General features: G+C 41.0%; 1 protein-coding gene across 1 annotated transcript in view; it reads left to right on the forward strand.

Annotated features, from left to right (window-relative positions):
• Positions 1–764: 764 nt before the first annotated feature.
• Positions 765–20,488, forward strand: part of LOC148031088 (uncharacterized) — a 40,681-nt gene continuing 20,957 nt past the window's right edge. Inside the window, exons 1-5 of the mRNA XM_087684618.1 lie at positions 765–1,500; positions 1,615–1,883; positions 1,969–3,100; positions 3,397–3,714; positions 3,841–4,311. Of these exons, the coding sequence (XP_087540744.1) occupies positions 1,747–1,883; positions 1,969–3,100; positions 3,397–3,714; positions 3,841–4,311 (2,058 nt within the window). The 5' untranslated portion in view covers positions 765–1,500; positions 1,615–1,746. The remainder of the gene's footprint in view (positions 1,501–1,614; positions 1,884–1,968; positions 3,101–3,396; positions 3,715–3,840; positions 4,312–20,488) is intronic.

A 20,488-nucleotide genomic window follows, 5' to 3' on the forward strand; every position in this document is an offset into this window, starting at 1 on the left:
TTTTTATAATTTTGATGCTCATTAAAATATGTTTAAACAAATTTGTAGTGGCTAGAGAGCTACTTTCTTTTATGAATGCATTTTGTCTCCTAAATGGAAGATGTCAATGCCAATTACATACTATATAATGCCACTTTCATGTTTATGGAGGTCCATGAAGGTGCTTGGTATTGTATGTGATTCCTAATCCAAGCAAAGCAAGCAATGTTGTGGTTGGCAAATAGGATATGAAGCTTTCCCCATCTCATTTTATAACGTGCATTTATCTAGCATTTGAATTCCAATCTATGTTGATTTCTACCATAGCCAATGTAAATAATCGATTTTGTCATTACAACTTGATTGCAATTTATCATTGGTGAAATATTGCTACTTATTTGATAATTACATATAGTGAAATTGACATTTACTAGTTGGAATTACATATAGTGAAATTGATATTTAAGGGCTAGAACTTTTGCAAGCCATACTTCGTGTATATTTCATTTGTTGTAGAGATGTTTCCTATCTAAAAAGGAAGGATGGAACGAAAGACCAACAACGCCGCGTGATCTAGCACAACAAGATTTGGTATGTGGAGTTTCTCTCAGTAAGCATGACATTCTTATGCTTTGCACAATGTTCTTACTAGCTAGGGTAGAAAATTGGCATATAAAATAACCATAAGGAACTTGTACTTCCTACAAAGATTAGGTATGGACCTTGTATTTTCTAGACTGAAAATCTTCTTACTAGTTAGATAATTTAGTTGCTACATCTTGTACATAGCCGAGTAGGCGTATGAATATTGTCATGCAAAGGCTCTGGATGAGAAAGGTATGGAATGATATTGTTTGGTCATTACGAGAGCTGGTAAGTTCTTAAGCTTTTTGGGACGAAGACATTCATCACTCCATCAATTGAAAGGCATTCACCATCCCATCTTGGGGAAGAAGACTCGTGCTTGTGTGAGCTGATGTCGAGGCTGCAGGCCACCCTCGACAGTGTGAGCGGATTGTGCGTCAAAGCGTCGGAAGCTTGCTTCACAAGTTCAGTTTCAGGAGAATAAAGTGAGCTTCTTATTGAATAAGCTGCAGGGTGGTGGCCATCAGCTCCAGGCATAGTCTCAGAAATTGTGCTTCTCAGGAGGAGAATCGGCAAAGCCATTTTTACTTCGTCTCTGCATGTCAAACAGAGTGTACTTCATGTCGGTGATTTTGCCCCAAGGCATAATTTATGTACTGTTTATGCACTAAGGCAATGTCTAAGAGAATCTATACAGAATCTTAACGAACAGATACACTTGATGCTGGGGATTTTGCCCTAGGTACAGCTCAGAATTTTGTAGCATTTTTGCACCGGAAGGCAACATCTTAACCAAAGCAGGATTAGGATCTCTGCAGATACACTTGGTATTGATGATTTTGCACTAGGCACAGCCCAGAAATTTGTACTATTTGTACACCGGAAGAACATAATCTTAATCGAACCAGGAATAGAATGTCTATAGACATACTTGAGGTTGGTGATTCTTGCACAGGGCATTACTTTTCAGGAGAAGTGATCATCGATGTTTGATTTGTCTCTCCAGATCTTTTTAATAAAGGGTATTTTGAGTCTTCAATGATTTTCTAGGTATTCAGCCTGCAAAAGAGTCTCATTGTTGAGGTTGCTCAGTATGGGATATCAACTCCTGGGTAGAAGAAAAGATCCATCGATACTCCAAGAAAGGCACAAGTTCTCTGTTGTCCAGTAACTGACTGTAGCATGGATGTTGCAAGGTGCAGCAGCTTGTCAATGAGGCATGTAATGCATGCTTTCGTCAATGGTACACCTGTGGATGTTCAAATGGGTACATCGGCTGCCTGCACTCACTTTTGCAGCTCCAAAGCACACAAGAAACGGTATGAATCCTTTTTTCTGGGTTGCTCTTTTATCTCACATAGCCAAAATTCCTTGGCGTCTCAAGCAAAATGAACTGTCTTGCAGTTGGATGGCTGGTTATAGATGCCAGTCGTATGCTTTAGCAGCTACCATCGAAGCTCCCACAGCACTCTTTTATGACTTCAGAGAAAACCTGACCGATAGTTTACCCTACTTGGAAAGTAAAATCAATACAACTGATGAAATGGCCAGGCCTATGTTTCCTGTATCGAGTTTACCTTCTAATGGGTTGAGCAGACAGGATGTCCAAGATCTTGACTCTTCTGAAAAACTAGCAATGATTTTCAGACAGCTGGGCCTACAAGGATTCACATTGCAGAAATGTCTAAAATATGCTTTTGGGGCATCCGAAGAAGAACTTAAGACATTGGTATCTGTATTCAGAAAACATCGAGTGACTACCAGTGAATTCAAGACCATGCTTTTCAAGTATCCTTCACTTCTGAGGCTTACTGGAGTTCAAGTGGATCAAGCATTCAATTATTATGGATGTCTCGGATTCACTAACGATTTTGTCCGAAGCCTTTTTGTGAAAAGACCTTCCTTGCTTGCTTATGACTTGGAAAAGCTAAGTCAGATGTTAGATGCCCTCATCTGTTTGGGCATGCAAAAGGACCACATTGCAGCTGCTCTTCTAAGCAGGCGCTATATTCTGGATCATGATGTGAACGTTATCAAAAGGACCGTTTCTGCTCTTTTGAGAGCAAATATGCCAGAATCAGACATTTGGAAATTGTTTCAAAAGACATCTGTGATGTTCAACCCCTCTGTCCAAGCAAATTTTCACACCCGGCTAGAGTTTTTGTTGAGTGTAGGGTTGCAGGGAAAGGTTTTAAGTAGAGCACTTCTGCGAAAGCCTAGTCTTCTGAGCTGTGATATAGCGCGCATGGAAGCAACATTGGACTATTTGCAATGTTGGATGGAACCCAAGGAGCTGTTGAAATGTATACAAAGGTTTGCAGAGCTGTTGTCATATGACCCTGAAAGCAGATTAGAGCCAGTAATCAAGTATGTTATTACTCTGGGAGTAGAGAAGAAGGATATTGGCAAGGTTATACTTAGAAGGCCTCAGCTCATGGCATATTCAGTATCAAGCTTACAAAGAACAGTGGCTTATTTGAAGAGCCTAGGGGTGAGTGAGGCAATTTTTGGACGAGTGTTGACTTTAGCACCTCAGGTATTCAAGTTCTATTCAATCTCTTACAGCTTCTGCCATTTCATCTCTCCTAACATTTTACTTCCTTGCATTCCTTGTCTAGCTTGTGATGCTTTTGAAGTCATATAACTTTTAGTATATATAAACATCATATAGTATTGTGAATTGTTTTAGTGTGTAGGGGGACTTTGAGAGAGAGAGAGAGAGAGAGAGAGAGAGAGAGAGAGATTTACGAAAAAGAGAGAGAGAGAGAGAGAGAGAGAGAGAGAGAGAGAGAGAGAGAGAGAGAGAGGCGCAGTTTAACTCTATATTCTCAGGTCTTGACTCTGAATTCAGAAGCCAAATTAAAACGAGGCGTGGAATTTTTCCAGTCTATTGGTCTTGATAAAGAAAAGGACATAGAGTACATTTTCTCAAGAAGTGCTCAAATCTTCTGTTGCAGTATTGAGAACTGCCTGCAGCCAAAATTTGAATATTTTCTAAGCATTGGGATTCCTAAGGACGCTGTAGCAAAGATGATAGTACTGTTCCCAGCTATGTTGGGCCAAAATATTGAAAACTCTTTGGAACCAAAGTTGAATTACTTAGTTAATGTCATGAATCGGCCACTGGAGGACCTGTATGATTTTCCTCAAGTGAGCAAAAATTGTCTTTCTTCATCTCTTTGTGAACTGCAGCTTCATTAATTAATAGTGATTCACTCAATTATTTTGTAATTTGTTGTGTGTTTTTTTCTTGGGGGGTTTTTTAATGTTCAAAAGTACTTCGGCTACAGCCTGGAGAAAAGGGTGAAGCCTAGGCATGAGAAAATGGTTGAACTAGGGATTCATAAAAGTTTGGCAGCTATGCTTGCATGTACAGATCAGGAGTTTCACAAACGATATGTCACATGCGAAATTGTATCTGAAACAAATTTACAATCTGAGAATATGATGTTACGACTTGGAAAAAGGAGAGTTTCAAGAAAATCAGGAGCAGTCAGGAGCAGGTCTCAGGTAGCTCCTGATCATACAAAGGCAGTTACAACACTTGTAGGAGAAGAAGTGATTGCATGTATGGAGCAACCAAACAGATGCTCTCAAACACATGCAGTCTCAATTCATGAAGAAATACTAGTTCCCACTACACAGCAGAATCATATTCTTTTGGTGCATGATCGAAAAAGAGTCTCAACCATGGAGGGGATGTTAGTAACAGATCTTAACCAGGCATTCTCGGCAACCAAAGAAGAGGTAATGGAAAAATGATTTCACATGTTTCTAGAGACAGTGGAAAATCATGTTATAGACTTTAGGCAGGAGCTGGGGATTTTTATAGTTGATACTTATGTTGAGATGGTATTTAAAAAATAAATAAAGTAATAAAAAGCTTGGGGAATGTATGTCTTTCAATCTGGTCTCTCTTGAGGGAGAAATTCATTGCAAAAAAGTTTGGTGGTTTAAAGTGCCAAACCATGCGTCGAATCTGTACACATTCGTTCCTTGTCTTACTCCTGAATTTTGGCATTTTGTTGAGAAAAACAGCAATCTGCCTATATCTGTTTAAAGGTGACGTTGTCTCACATGCCAACTTCCATGTATTGTTCTCTGGTGTTTACTGATCTCACCTTCCCTCTCACTTTCTCTTTGTGTGCATGCATATGCAATGTGAACTGTGCACAAAATTGGGTATAGTTAGAACGAGCCACCTTTTAAGAGGATTCAGGAAATGGATAGTAGGAATGATTCAGATGAAGGTTTCCTCTGGCCTAGAGTATTTGATCCTCTTTTGGTCATTGCCAAATCTAGAGACCTGTTTTTTGGTAGTCAAATGTGTTTCTAGAGTGAATGGTGTTCTCACTTAGCAGGGAATAATGATACTTTTCCTGGGGCTCAGAATGTATATGTTCTGGCAAACCTTAATAGACTTTGTGGAGATTGATTTGAAACATTATGGGACCTTTTCAGCCTGTTCCTCTTTTGAAACAATGAGCTACAATATTGGAGCATTTCATGAAATACAAGTTTCTCTTCATGACATGGCAATTAAGAGATGTGTACTCTGCTGCAACTAATGCCTTCAATGGTCAATCATGCTAATTCAAATTTCACATTAGCATCGCTCAGATTCTCTTCTTGAGTGGTGAAGAAGAATTATCAGGATTTGGTCTTGCTAGTTGCTGCCTAGAGAGAGGTTTTTTTTGGGGATATGTATACTTTTCTAATGTTTGCTAAGAAATTCTAACTACTTGTCATCGATGTGTTGCTTTGAATGCTACCATTCCATACGTTTTTAATCGAATGTGATTATCTTTTAGACACTGTTTTCCTTCTTTTGGCTTTGGCAGATTCCTTTGGCCTTTTGGATCCTTAACTTTGAGACTGGTTCCTTAAGTGTAATTCGTTTCTTGATGTGCTTGTAGACACTCTAGACTGTCTTGAGCCTTCGGAATATGGATGCTTTTGAGAGGCTACTATCTTTGATGTCTACACTTATTTGGAAGATTGTTGAACCAATTTCTCTCTGATAACCTTGTCACTAGATGATTGAGAGGCTACTATCTTTGATGTCTACACTTATTGGGAAGATTGTTGAACCAATTTCTCTCTGATAACCTTGTCACTAGATGATTGGGAGACCTTAGTAGTGTGTGAATTCAATATTTATGGAAGGTGCAAGTACTGAAGACCTTGAGCAATTGATGGCTTATGTCTAGATAAGCCTCATAGGAGTCATACTTGGAATAACAATAGTAGGAGATCTATTGTGGATATGTATGGTTGTGGAAACTTCCTCAGCCCAAAAAGAATGGAGTAGCCCTATAAATAAGGACATGCCCCAAAATTTGTCCTATTTTGTTGCACCATTTTCCAATGGTGTGTCAATGTTAGTATACTTCATTTGAATGCCATGAGATGTGCAATATCTTTGATGCTAATGGGACCTAAATTGACCACCTTGATTTGCTCTCATTATCTTGAGCATGTGAGTAGGCAATATCTCCACCACACTCCTCCAATTAGAAAGTGATGAAATGCCTTTGACTTGGCCTTAAAAAAGAAAGCCCAATTATGTCTAGAGAAATAATCAACAATCAACATGAGATAAATGACCTTGCCTAGTGATGGAGTGGACATGGGGCTGCACCATGTGACAAATTGAAGAGAAGTTATTGTTAGCGGATATGTTAGTTCATGTGTGAGTTTGTGTATGCCATTTAGGGCTGGGCTCATTGTAGTTATTTTAGGCATTTCTTTTGGTGGAAAATTCATGTTAGTTTGACATTTTTGATGCTAGTTGGCTAGCATTAATGTTGGCTGACCAGCCTTTATTTGTGTTGGAAGAGAGGGAGAGAGATAGAGTGGAGTGGAAGATGAGTCTCAGCTCATTGTTGTTATTCTTCCATTATTCTTCCATCATACTAAGTGAAAGAGACTTATACACATAGGTATGACTAACCAAGACTAACTGTGGTTAAGTCACTGACTACATCGACTTATTGAATGTCACATACATGTACAGCTGTATCCAGCTAATGTCGGTTACACACATAAAGATAGACTGACTGAAGAGTAACGGGAGCTTGATATTCTAATACTCCCCCTCAAGCTCAAACCATTTGATAAACTCCAAGTAGCTGTTTGAAGTATATGAACTTTTCTTTACCAAGAGACTTGGTAAATATGTCTGCTACCTGGTCTTCAGTCTTCACATGAATCAAGTCAATCTGCCCTGTAAGAACCATTTCTCTGATGAAATGGTAGTGAACCTCAATATATTTGGACCTAGCATGGTAGATAGGATTGCTAGCCAACATAATACTGTTGAGGTTATCACAATGCAATCTCACTCTGTTTTTCAGCTGTATTCCCAAGTCTTTCAACAGTTTCATCAACCAAATTGCTTCACAAGCCGCTAAGGCAGCTTCTCTGTACTCAGCTTTTGTACTAGACAATGCAACAGTAGGCTGTTTCTTACTCTGCCAACTAATCATACTGTTACCCAATCCAAATGCATAATCACTGGTTGACTTCCTATCATAGGCACAACCAGCTCAATCAGCATCAGTAAACCCTGTCAAGTCAAGGGATTTTCCATATGCATAAAACAGCCTATAATCTGTAGTACCCTTTACATATCTCATGATCCTCCTGACTGCATCTAAATGTGGTTTGCGAGGCTTCTACATGAACTGACTAATCAGCCCCACTGCATAACATAAGTCAAGACGGGTAATAGTCAAGTATATCAAGCTGCCCACCGTCTGATACATGGTCACATTCTCTATGCCATTCCCAACATCAATCTGCAGCTTGACATTCTGATCAAGAGGTGTCTCCATAGACTTGCATTCAGCCATACCATACTTCTGTAACATGTCATGAGGATATTACTTCTGTAGCAGCCATATACCTTGAGGCGTAGAGACTACCTCAATCCCAAGAAAATACTTTAGTTCACCAAGGTCTTTGACTCTGAATTCAGCCTGTAAACATGATTTAATTTCAGCAATGCCCTCTTCATCATCTCCAGTGATGATAAGATCATCTACATAAACCACTAGAAACACATATCCATGATTTGTTTTCTTCGTGAACAGACTATGATCTGCATCACCCAATGTAAATCCATGTTGCTGTAAATAATTGCTGATCCGAGCATTTCATGGTCTAGGTGCCTGTTTCAGTTCATATAAACCCTTTTTCAGCTTACATACATGTGCAGGAAAGTCCGGGTGAACATAGCCTTCAGGTTGCTCCATATATACTTCCTCAACCAAATCACCGTTCAAGAAAGCATTCTTGATGTCCATTTGCCATAATTTCCAACCTTTGCATGCTACCAAAGCAATGATAGTTCTGACTGTTGCCATTTTAGCCACTGGACTGAAAGTCTCCTCATAGTCAAGGCCATATTGCTGTGCATACCCTTTTGCAACCAGCCTGGCCTTATAGCGTTCTAACGAACCATCTGACTTGCACTTAACCTTGTACACCCATTTGCAGCTAATGGGGACTTTACCTTCAGGCAACTCAACCAATTCCCATGTCTCATTTTCAGCCAGGGTTGCATACTCCTCATCCATGGTAGCACACCAGTTATCATCTGTTACTGCATCATCAAACTTTGTAGGTTTTTTGTAACCTGTCACACTAGTCATATATGCATAATGGCCGGCTGAATAACCAGTGTATGTAAACGTGTCAATTGGTTTTTTGACTCTCTCAGATTTCCGTAACTGTGGCTCACTTTGAGCTCGCCTCTCATGAGGCGGTATATAACGAATCTGCCTTGCTCCAGGCATCATAATAGACGGAATGCCCAACTCACTATTCAAACTGTCGCTGTTAGATGACTCATAACCTGCTGTAAGTGGACGTGTCACATCCTCAAGCATCTTTTCTTTTCCCTTATCCAATCTCCCCCTCACTGACATATCCATGTCAGTGGATGTAGGAGTACGACTCCGCAAGCGTCTTGACCAAGGACTTACTGTAGGTGATCCATCACTTGTAGGACCACTCATAGATGTACTCACTGTAGTTGTATTTTCAGCATTACTAGTGCTAGTTGATCCATTAGTAGCCATTGCAACAGGATTACCATACCCCGATGCCAGCTCATCAAAAACATCATCTCTGCTAATCAATGTCTCATGTGTAGACGGTACATAACACTTGTAAGCTTTCCGGTCTTGTGCATAACCAAGGAACACACTCTTGACAGCTTTAGGATCCAATTTCTTCCTCTTTTCATCAAGAACATGCATATATGCAATGCTGCCAAATACCTTCAAAACTTCCACGTTTGCTGCACTCTGACATGGTATCAGGGCAGCATTGAAGGGCTGATTGATCATGGGCAGACCTAATCAGGAGATTTCAGTGTGAAAAAAGTTTGCGATTTCAACATTCGGAGGTTGAGGCGAACAAGTAAGTACGGGAAAGGAGTGAAGTTACGGTTTTTTGCATTTTTTTCTTGTTCGTGAAGGAGAAAAGGCTACATTTTTAGCCTTCTGGAGTACATTTTGAGTTTCATCACCTTTGGCAGTTGAAACATGTTTGGGATGAGTGAAGGAAGCCTTAGCAAGCACCGTGTGCGGAGTGAGAGGGGGACTGCCCTTGTTTTTGTGTAGGTTATTTAGGAGACATCGTCTTTCAAGGTCGACATGGAGTTTCAAGCTTTTATGGACTATAAGACCCCCGTGTTACTCACTCTTCCTTCAAATCAGAAGCTTGATAGGGAGAATTATTGTATCTATCGGGTAATGATGCTTGCTATCTTGGAGTCCTATGATTTGGCAGAGCTCGTGATTGAGGCTATAGACCATTTGACAGCCTGTGATGCCTCTAAGATTTCTATGGATGACAAAGTTGAGTTGCTCAAGGTACATGCACATTGGGATAAAGAGAATGTCCACATCTGCTCTTTCCTCTCTCTCTTGCACTCGAGCTGTTATTGCTCACATTGAGCACTTGACCGTGGCTCGAGATATATGGTTGGAGTTAGATTGAATGTACGATTGGATGACCATTATAAAGCAGGCGTCTCTGGAGGTGCAGATATGGACTTTGAGTCCTAACAAGCCTTCTTCTATGTGGGAGCACGTCAATAAGCTTCGACAATTGCAAATGTAGGTATTAAATGTAGGGAAGGTGATTACCTCGGAGGACATGGGGATTACTTTTTTTTTTGCATTTACCCCTCTGATTAGTGCTTTCTATTACACCTTGATTTGCTTCTGGGTGGATAGATACCCTTTAGTGGGAGGAGTTTGTTTTGATGGTCTTGGACCAAGAGGAATAACTCAAAGGTTAGAACACTCCCAAGTTGGAGGCATTGATAGGTCAGTCTTCTCAACAGAAGGGGAAGAACAACAATAAGAAGAAGGACGAGAAGAAGAAGACTACAAAAAACTTGGGAGTGGTGGCTGCTTCTTCATTGGCTGCCTTCCTCCATTTGGAAGTGGTTGAGGATGTTGTCAAAAGTGGATGTAGCAATGGAAGCATAAATAGATAATGTAATAAACAATTGAACACAAGGACATAAGATAAAAACAGAGAAGAACATTGCAAAGAATAGAATTGGAAATGGAATCCATATACCAAATACGAGAATGACGCGTACTGTAGTGAGTCATTGGCTCATAAGTAGTGGTACCAGCTCCCTCTCTCCAATAGAACATATAGTGTGATTTAGCTAAATGAGAAGGGAGCCTAGTATAAATAGGAGAAAACAATGCCAAAATAGGAGTAGGTTGACCAACATTCAGTGCTGGTTGGCTAGCATAAAATGCCCCAAATAAGCATAATAAATTTTATAATAAAATCCCTAAAATGCCAAGCCATGCTCGGCATAACTCAGACTCACACGAGTTGTCTGGACTGCTAACACCCTGTCTCAGATCATGGGTGATTTGATACACAAAAAATAAAGTCTAATCACAGTTCATACAAGAAAGAATCACTAGACTTTAACTGTGGATACCCAGGAAATGGGTGATCAAGTCACCACTAAGGTGCCTTAGAGAGAACCTGATGTCGATGTTGATCATACCAGCTCCTAAAAATTTAGAGAGGAGTCATAATAGATCTTTGTGTCTATCAACAATGTCTCACAGTAGTATACAAGACCATCTTATCAAAAATGCCTTTGAATGTATGCAACCATGGATTCCTTGCCTTGGTGTGTCAGAAGTGGTGCAGCAATGGAAGCATAAACATAAGCTATAATAAACTGCTGAAACATAAGACAAAAGAGAAAGGGAAAGAAGAACACAATACAGATAAGAACTCAGATGTATGCTCAGGAAATGGAATCCATATATCAAACACGAGACTGTCGCATACAACATTGAGTTAGTGGCTGCATGGGCACTGGCACCGATTCCTCTCTCCATGGAACCTCCAGGTGGTGAACTGACCAATTGAGGAGGAGGAGCCCAGAATAAATAGGCACAAATAATGCCATAAAATATGTCAGGTTGGCAGCATTTAATGCCAAATATGACCAAAAATGACACAATAAAAAATGCCTAAATAACCTAAATAATGTGCCCAAGCCTTTGCAGCTCAGACTCATATATGAGCTGACATATCTGCTAACACTCTCTCTCAAAACATGGGTGATATGATATAATACAATGGTACAAGGAGAATGAATTAGAAACCATACAACATAGAACCACCAAGTAGAACCATGGATACCCAAGCAATGGGTGATCAAGCCACCACCAAGGTGCCTCGGAGAGAACCTGATGTCGATGTCGATCGTACCAGCTCTTGAAGATAGAGAAGATCATAGTAGCTCTCAGTATCTATCAACAATGCCATTGATGTAGCACATGTGACCATCCTGTCACCAATGCTGTAGCGCATAAATGACCATGGATTCCCCTTCTTTGGCCTGACTATCAAAGTGTCCCCTCATGTGAGCTCCAAACAAAAGCCACCCGGTCTCTGTCAAAGAACCAGCTCATCATGAACTTGGATGCCAATCCTAGCTCCAGTATTTGTACCTGCCAGACTTCGGTCGACGAATACATCAAGGATGTCCCTCTCTGGATCCTGTGCATTGGTATAGAGATATAGATGAGGCACGGCTGCCCCATCTCACCACCCTCTCACACTCCCTCTCTGGCATTGGAGAGTCGTGAGGGATGATCTCATCACCACCGCTAGAAAGCAGCTGAGGAGGGGCCACCAAGCCCGACTACATTCACCTCTTCAATTTTTACATTGCTCTTCTTAGGCTGAGTGTCCTTCTTCTCTTCCTTGCTATCATCTGTCTTCTTGCCTTTTCCTTTCTCTTTCTTCCATTTGTAGCAATCACGTTTAAAGCGACCCTTCTTGCCACAATGATGACATTCAACTTCTTTGCCACGTGATTTTTTGCGTTCCTTGCTATCATATTTGCCCTTTTGTTGTGATTTGCCCCTGGTATGCAAAGCACTGGAAGACTTACTAGATGCATTGTTTTGCCGATTCATCTCTTCCATAAGTAGAGCACTCTCTACATCAACATACAAAAGAATCACATTAGAATTGCTCATAGCAGTCCTGAATGTATCCCAACTTTCTGGTAGAGTGCAAAGCAAGAAAGTAGCCTTAAATTCCTCATCAATCATGAACTTTAAGGCAACCAGCTGGCTGAAAATGGAGTTAAACTCACTCAAGTGAGTAGACATTGCTGTACCCTCTTTCATATGCAAATCCATAAGCTTTTTCAGCCAATACACTTTGCTTGCAGCACTCTTTTGTGCATACAGTTCTTCCAGTCTAGTCCATATAGCATATGTAGAATCCAAACCTTCAATGTTGAACAGCAAGGCATTAGAAATCGATAGCTCTATGGTTGAGCGTGCAAGCTCATTTAACTCATCCCAATCTTCTTGTTCCTTGTCCATGGACTTTGCCCCTTTGGTTTTGATCGGCTTTGCCTACTTCTTTTGCAACAGGATATTGTAGCACTGCTTTTGCCGAATTGGCAAAGTTATGTGTGCCTTCAAGCTTCTTTATGTGCATTAGATTACTGCTGTCATTGCTGCCAGCCATGATTTTCAGCCCAAATGTGACTGAAAAAAAAAACCCAATAAATGCAGGCCCAAATTGTCACCCAAGTGACAAGGTACAAACAAGTACCAATCAGCAATAAATGACCACGCATAAGTAGAGATTTCAGATCTGTAATTTAATTCTCAGAAGCACCAAACCATGTGCTACAGCATTATCCAACTGATTACAGCTGTTCCAAGGGTATATGCATCACATTACATGAGAAATCCCAAAATTTCAGCTGCAATTTCTGTTGTACATGTACCCACGGGCATGAAATTTGACATGAACGGTCAAAAGCCCCAAAATTTTTGTGCTCAAAGCATCAGCCGCACATCTGCATTTTCTCTATCATGCATAGAACAGGCCAATTTTGCCAAAATAGATCAATTCCAGCAAAACCCCCAAATTTTACCAAGTGTTGATGTCCAAATTGCGTGGAATTCAACCTGCATGTACATAAAATGACCAAATCCTGCACAAATTTTGCCCAAACTGCAAAAGCCCCAAATTGTATGGGGTCCAATGTGCATCAATGTCGAGAAATTGGGTAAATTTCAGCCCAATCTGCACACGTACATGAAAAGCCCCAAATGTTGGGGACAAAATGTCACAAAATTCCTGCAATTTTGAGACAAATGACCTTACTCTGCATCACAATCCCCAAATCCGGGAAAAGCCCCAAATTTTGGGGCCAAGTTTGCACAGATTTGGCCTTTTGTGCCTGGCGCGCGAAACCCCGTCAAGAAAGGGGTAGAAGTTGAATTTTTTTCTTGTTTTTCTTTTAAAAAAAAGATTTTGAAAAAAAAATGTGACGGGGTCCGTTGACCCCGTGCAGGTCGCTGACGGGACGTCGCCTGCGCCTACCCGCCACAGACCACTATCGCGCGACTACTGCCCCGTTATGCTATGTCCGTTGCCCGCTGGTCCTCGTCTGCTGCCGCTGGCCCTCGCCGACTCTGCTCCCGTTGGTCCTCACCGACTCTGCTGCCCGCTCTGCCTGCTGTGTCCGACCGGCGACTGTCGCCTATTCACAACCTATCGCACCCCAGCCAACAGTCCGTTGACTTGGACTTCGTCAGTCCTGTCGCCCACGATGCCTGCAGACCAACTTGCAACTTCGACTTTGCCGTTGACTCCTGCAAGATTGATGGAGTGTTGAGCACCTAGGCTCTGATACCAGTTTGTAGTGACGGGTTAGGCACGAAGATCTAGATAGATAGTCGTTATGCGCAGTGAGAGACAAAGAGAGTGAGAGCGAGCAGAGTAGAGAGTGAGCACCTTTTTAGGTACAATGACGAGAGAGTACCTTTAGGTTTTTAGATGGATATATATGTGTAAGTACAAGTGCTAAGGGTGTGTTCACACCCGAGCACATTTAAAAGGCACGAGGCCTTTATTCCCAACACTAATAGTATGTTTGCCATGAGGTCACTATTCAATGTACTAATCACTGCAGTTTGGTATGCATATGATATGGCTTTTCACCTACAACTCTGAAAGTATAAATGTGTATCAGTGTGCATTAGTATGCATTAGTTTGCATTAGTGTATGATCATCGGCGATCATCAGTGTGCATTATTAATTTGCATTAGTGTATAATCATTAGCAAGCGATTGATTATCAATCGCTGGTTTTCAGCTGATGATCATTAGTTCTTCTTAGTGGTATTCAGCTGGTTTTGTGGACAGCAACATGTTTTTGAAGGGGAGAGTACACAATGAGAGTGCAAGATAGAAGCGAGAGCAGAAGTGTTGAGAGTAAGAGATAAGTGTACCAGATTGTGATGGTACACAAAGAATAAAAGAATGTATTTATATGTTAGGGTACAATAAGGGTGTTTTCACACCTGTATATCTTTACACATCGAGATGAAGGGACTTTACATCCAACAACCTCCCACTTAAAGGCCCGATGTGGTACCTTTTAGCTAACCAACTCCCACTAAACGGATGCAATGCTCATGTTGAGGCTTTGCAAGACTCTTAGTGAGAATATTGGTAGGGTTATCTTGGGTTTTGACCTTAGTCAGTGTGACTAGACCATCCTCCAAGACCTGTCGAATAAAGTGGTACCTAACATCTATGTATTTGGTACGTGCATGGAACATGGCATTCTTAGCCAGACATACTGCACTCTGGCTATCACAACCAAGCACTGGAGTTCATGAAGAAAGACCAAAATCCTTGACCAGATGGCCAAGCCAAATAGCTTCCTTAGAAGCTTCTGTGGTTGAAATATATTCAGCCTCTATAGTACTGAGTGCCACAATTTTCTGCAATCTTGAGCACCAAGCGATAGCCCCACCAGCCAAAGTAAAACCATACCCACTGGTAGATTTCCTAGTGTCAAGTTCTCCTACCATGTCTGAGTCACCAAATCCCTGGAACTTTAGTGTATCCTTTCTATAGCATATACACTTTTCTTGTGTACCTTTCAAGTATCGGAAGATACATTTCACTGCTTCCCAATGTGGCTTGCCAAGATTAGATATGAATCTACTAACAACTCCCACTGCACGAGCAATGTCAAGGCGAGTTGCAACCATGGCATACATCAAAGATCCACAAGCTGATGCATAAGGTATGCCCTTCATAGCACTAGTAGTTGCATCATCCTTCGGGCAATCAGCTTTGCTAAGCTTTGTATGTGGTGGTAAAGGCATACCAAGAGGCTTAGCATCAGCCATATGAAACCTGTCAAGTACTTTGCTAATGTACTTGTCCTGTGAGAGAAACAACTAGTGCTGCCCTCTATCTCTTTTAATGCGCATGCCCAAAATGTGTTCAGCTGTCCCCAAATCTTTCATTGAGAAGGCTGAATCACCCAGCTGCTTTTTAAGAGCATTCAAAGTACTCTTATGCGACATATAAGACCAGCACAATAAGACTTCCATCATTAGCCTTTTTTAGTGTATAAGCAGTGATCTGCATGACTGCGTTTAAATCCATGGCTGAGCATGGAGGTATCAAACTTTTTGTACCACTGTCTAGGGGCTTGTTTCAGCCCATATAAGCTATGTTTCAGCTTACAAACCAAATGCTCTTTGCTTGGAATTTCAAAACCTTCGGGCTGTTTCATGTACAACTCTTCATCTAGGTCACCATGAAGAAAAGTAGTCTGCACATCCATCTGATCCAACTCCAAATCCAAAAATGCGGTGAGAGCAAACAAAACACGGAGCGTAGTCATCTTCACTACTGGCGAAAAGGCCTCTTGGAAGTCTATGCCTTCCTTTTGTGTATAGCCCTTAGCAACCAACGGTGCCTTGTACTTGGGCTTCCCCATCAATACTTTTCACCTTGTAAACCCATTTATTAGGGATAGCTTTCCTATCCTTGGGCAAAGATACAAGCTCCCATGTGTTATTTGCATACAGAGACTTCATCTTTTCTTGCATAGCAAGCTTTCACTTTCTCTTTTTTTCACATGACTGTGCTTCTTTAAATGTCAGAGGCTCACCCTCATCAGTCAACATAATACAGTCTAAAGATGGCTGAAACCTTTGTGGCTGCCTTCTGACACGTGTAGACCTTCTTACCCAATGATCTGTATTGTCAGGCACTGGGCCTACATCCTCAGGTATGTGCACACCATCACCTGGTGGCTGATTTCCAGCATTTCCTTGCTGCTGTAACCTGTTTTCAGCATGTTCTTCTTGCTGCCCTATTCCATCTTGTGCATCTATTTGCTGTCCATTATCTTCTGGCTGTAGCACAATAGGTTGCTGCTCATTTTCGGCATCAAAGGAACAAAATCTTCAGCTAATGGCTGTTGAATGGTTGGCTGCTCATGCTGAAATTTGACCTTCTTTTTGTCAAGGTCACCATGTGCAGCATTTTTCAGTAATTTTACCTCATTAAATACTATGTCTCGGCTGCGTACTATCTTCCTTCCCCGAGGGAGCCAAACTCTATAACCCATCTCTCCCTCATCTCCATATCCCATGAAGATGCCCTTGATGGATTCTTTGATCTACAGGAACATGCACAAAGGCATCACAACCAAAGACACGCAAGTGGTCATATGAAGCAGATTTGCTAGACCAAACGTCTTTAGGAATGCCATTTTCCAATGCACGATGGGGGGAGCGATTGCATACATGAACTGTAGTTTTAAGAGCCTCTCCTCCCCAAACTGCTGTGGGAGATTAGCTATGGACAGCATGCATCTAACTCTCTCACAAAGTGTGCAATTAAGTCTTTCAGCCACGCCATTTGATGCAGGATTATAAGGGGCTGTTAACTCCCTCTTAATACCATGCGTCTCACAAAACTTTTGAACTCATTAGATCCATTCTTATAGGGTTCAACTTAAGCCCTTTCTGTGTGGTAACAAAAGTATGAAACTTTTTAAAAGCATCCAATACTTCCTTTTTGCTCTTTAATACATACACCCATGACTTTCTATTGAAATCATCAATAAATGTAACAAAGTAACATGCGTCCCCATATGAATTAACAAGCATAGTGCACAAATTAGAGTGTACTAAATCAAGAGCATTGGACTTCTTAACAACACCAGAGTAATAAGGAGACTTCACATGTTTTGCATATATGCAATCATTACCAAATTCGAGACTAGAGCCTTTCACATCAAATCTCCCTAAAGAGGAGAGAACCTGAAGGCCTTTCTGGCTCAAATGGCTAAGTCTTTTGTGCCAAAGTTCCATCTGTGAGTGGACTTCAGCCATAGCTAAGATCTTGCCAGGTAATACTTTACAATGCAAATAATACAAGTCCCCCTTTTGCTGCCTTTAACAATCAACATAGAGCCTTTGTGGACCTTCCAAGATCCACCACCAAAGGTAGTAAAATACCCTCTTGTATCAAGCTGCCCAATTGACAGCAGACTTTTCTTTATGCCAGGTAGATATCTGACATCATGCAAAATTAGCTCGGCGATTTTCAAGAGCCAAGTGAATGATACCTACACCCTCTATCTCACATGCATAGTTGTTGCCCAGGTAAACCTTGCCTAGGTAACCTGTAGTGTATTCAGAAAATGACTCCATAGAGGGAGTAACGTGAAAAGAAGCACCGTTGTCCACTATCCATGATTGTGACAGCCCATCATGAGCTAAAAGTAAGGCATTTATTACATCCCTTTTGGTGATGTGCATATCACCTGCTGCTGCCATAATATCTGCATCATTACATGAGGCTACAACAAGTATCTCTTCAGTGTCAGGAAGCTCTTCAATGACCACACTTGATGCAACATTTGCCTTTGCAACTTCTTTTGAGGAAGACCTGTCATCATCTTTCTTGTCATTTTTCTTTTTCTTACCTTGCTGTTTCTTTCTTTCTTGATCTTTCTTGAAGTACCGGCAATCGGGCTTTTTATGCCCTTTACGCCCACACTGATTGCAAGTAACATCCTGCTGTTTGACCTTGCTTTTACTCCTACTTTTGCCTTTATTTGTTGCATTACCCCTCTTTTCTGGCCTACCTCTAAGGTGATAGGCCGAATCATTGCTTTCTCCACTGGACTTTCTTCTGATCTCCTCATTGAGAATAGAGCCCCTAACACCATCAAAGGTTAAAGCAAGGTTGTTGCTAAGTGAAACAACCAAAGACTCCTAGCTATCAGGAAAAGTCACCAATAAGAAAATAGCCTTCAATTTTATCATCGAAGGCCGGTAAATCAGAGTCCTGTAATAACTGACTCAAAATCCCAGTGAAAGTACTCAAATGCTCAGCTGCTGGCTTAGACTCATCCAACTCCATGTTCACAAGCTTGCGCATAAGATGCACTTGATTCCCCGGAGTTGTATTTTCATAAGTGTCCTCTAACTTTTTCCATATAGCATAACCCGTATCAAGACACTTAATATTTGTAAGTACATCATCAGACACGGCCATCTTAATATATGAAATAGCCTTCCTGTTGAGTCTAGCCCAATCCACATCTGTCATAGCTGTCGGCTTACTTTCCAAGAGAGCATCTTCACAGTCCTTGAGAAATAGAATGCCCTGCATCCTGTCCTTCCACAAATCAAAACCAGTGCCATCAAACCTTTTGATTTCAAAGAGGGGTTTAGTGTCACTACTGCTAGAAGCATTTGCAGCCATTTTTCAGCAATGCACCAAAAATCAATACTGCAATTTATGACAGCAAACAATGAGCTGAATATTCAGCTGATTTAAACCCAAATTTTCAGAAAATAAGAGCAAAATTCAGTCCAAGTACATGTACAGCAGTAGAACGGATGACTTTCAGCAGTATAACTGAAATTTCAGCATACATTACATGCATACATCACTGCAGGTGACTCCCACTTCAGCAATATCACCAAAAAATACATCTACAACAATCCCAGATCTGCAAATGATCACTAAGACTGTTGTAACATGAATATTCAGCAACACATCAACTCAATGGGAGTTGCCCAACATGTGTATTGCATACATATATGAGCAAGTCAACTTTTGATACACAAAAAACACCAAAATTCACTGCAATTTCTCCAAAATCTCACAAGTGGGAGATGAATCTCATTGCTTACAGCACTAAGATTGCTTCAGCAATGTTCCCAAAGTGCATTTGTCACATCAATTTTGCCAAAATCCACAAATTTCGGCAAAAGCCCCAAAATTTCACTGACCAATCTGCCTTGATTGGATTAATACATGTTCTCGAAAGCATAAAACGGTCAAAATTAGCAAAATTTCACAAAATTTTGCAAAAGCCCCAAATTTCTCAGGTCCAAATGTGCACCAATGTTAGTAAATCTAGCTCAGTTGAGCAAAATTTCACCGATACATAAAAAACTCCAAAAATTTCAAAGCCAATGTGCATAATTTTTTGCAATTTCCGGGTCAAATGTCATTGTTATGCATGAACAGCATTAAATCTAGGAAAAGCCCCAAATTTTCGGGCTAGATTTGCACAGATCTGGAATTGTCCTTCCATTCGTGAATCCCCCCATCAAGGAAAAAGAACAAATTTGAAATTAAGGAAGTTTTGATTTCATGCCATGTGATTGACGCGATCGACGTCAGCGGTGGTTCGGCATCGTTGGCCAGTCAATTGCCCGCTTCCCGCTTGACGCCCTACACTCTAGGTCACTTTCGTCACGTTGCCTGGTTGCCCAGTTGCTCGCTTAACCTGCACGCTACACGTGCTGCCCGCCACTGAACACCCGATTGGTCCACGTTGTTGCGCCTGTTTGTCGCACACGCTTAGCGCCTATTGCCTGATGTTCACATACTCAGTAACTGCGAGTCGCCCTGACTGGTGCTCGACTGACCTTCTTTTGCCTGTTGCCCGATGGTCATACACTCAACAACTGCCAGTCGCCCTGATTGGTGCTTGACTGTCATTCTTTTGCCTCAAGTTGTTCACGAGCTGCCTTTGATCTCGGAAAGTGTGCACTCTACACTCTGATACCAGTTTGAAGGGGAGTGTGCGAGATAGAAGTGAGAGCAGAAGTGTTGAGAGTAAGAGAGAGTGAATGCAAAGATAAGTGTACCAGTTGTGATGGTACACAAAGAATAAAAGAATGTATTTATATGTTAGGGTACAATAAGGGTTTGTTCACATCCATATATCTTTATACACAGAGACGAAGAGACTTTACATCCAACAGTTTTATGAATGCTGTTGATAGTTTCACCATAGTTTATGCTCAGCTTATGTCTTCATATGGTCGTTGGACTAAAACAATTGAGATATGCTAATGAGAAATGCATTCTATGGGTTTTCGGCAGTAATTTTGGATTCTTCATGAGTCTTATATTTTGTTTATGCTAGCTAGAAAATTTCAGCAAGTGTTTGACAGTAGCATGGTTAAGCAATAGTGTCTATGTTATTTTTACTATGATGCCTTTTGGAAAATTCTAGTCCAACATGTTTTGCTTTGATACATTGTAG

This window comes from Lygodium microphyllum, chromosome 9, assembly GCF_053477565.2.
Source record: "Lygodium microphyllum isolate KBCC chromosome 9, Lygodium_microphyllum_v1.1.10, whole genome shotgun sequence".
In the NCBI taxonomy this organism is placed as follows: domain Eukaryota; kingdom Viridiplantae; phylum Streptophyta; class Polypodiopsida; order Schizaeales; family Lygodiaceae; genus Lygodium; species Lygodium microphyllum.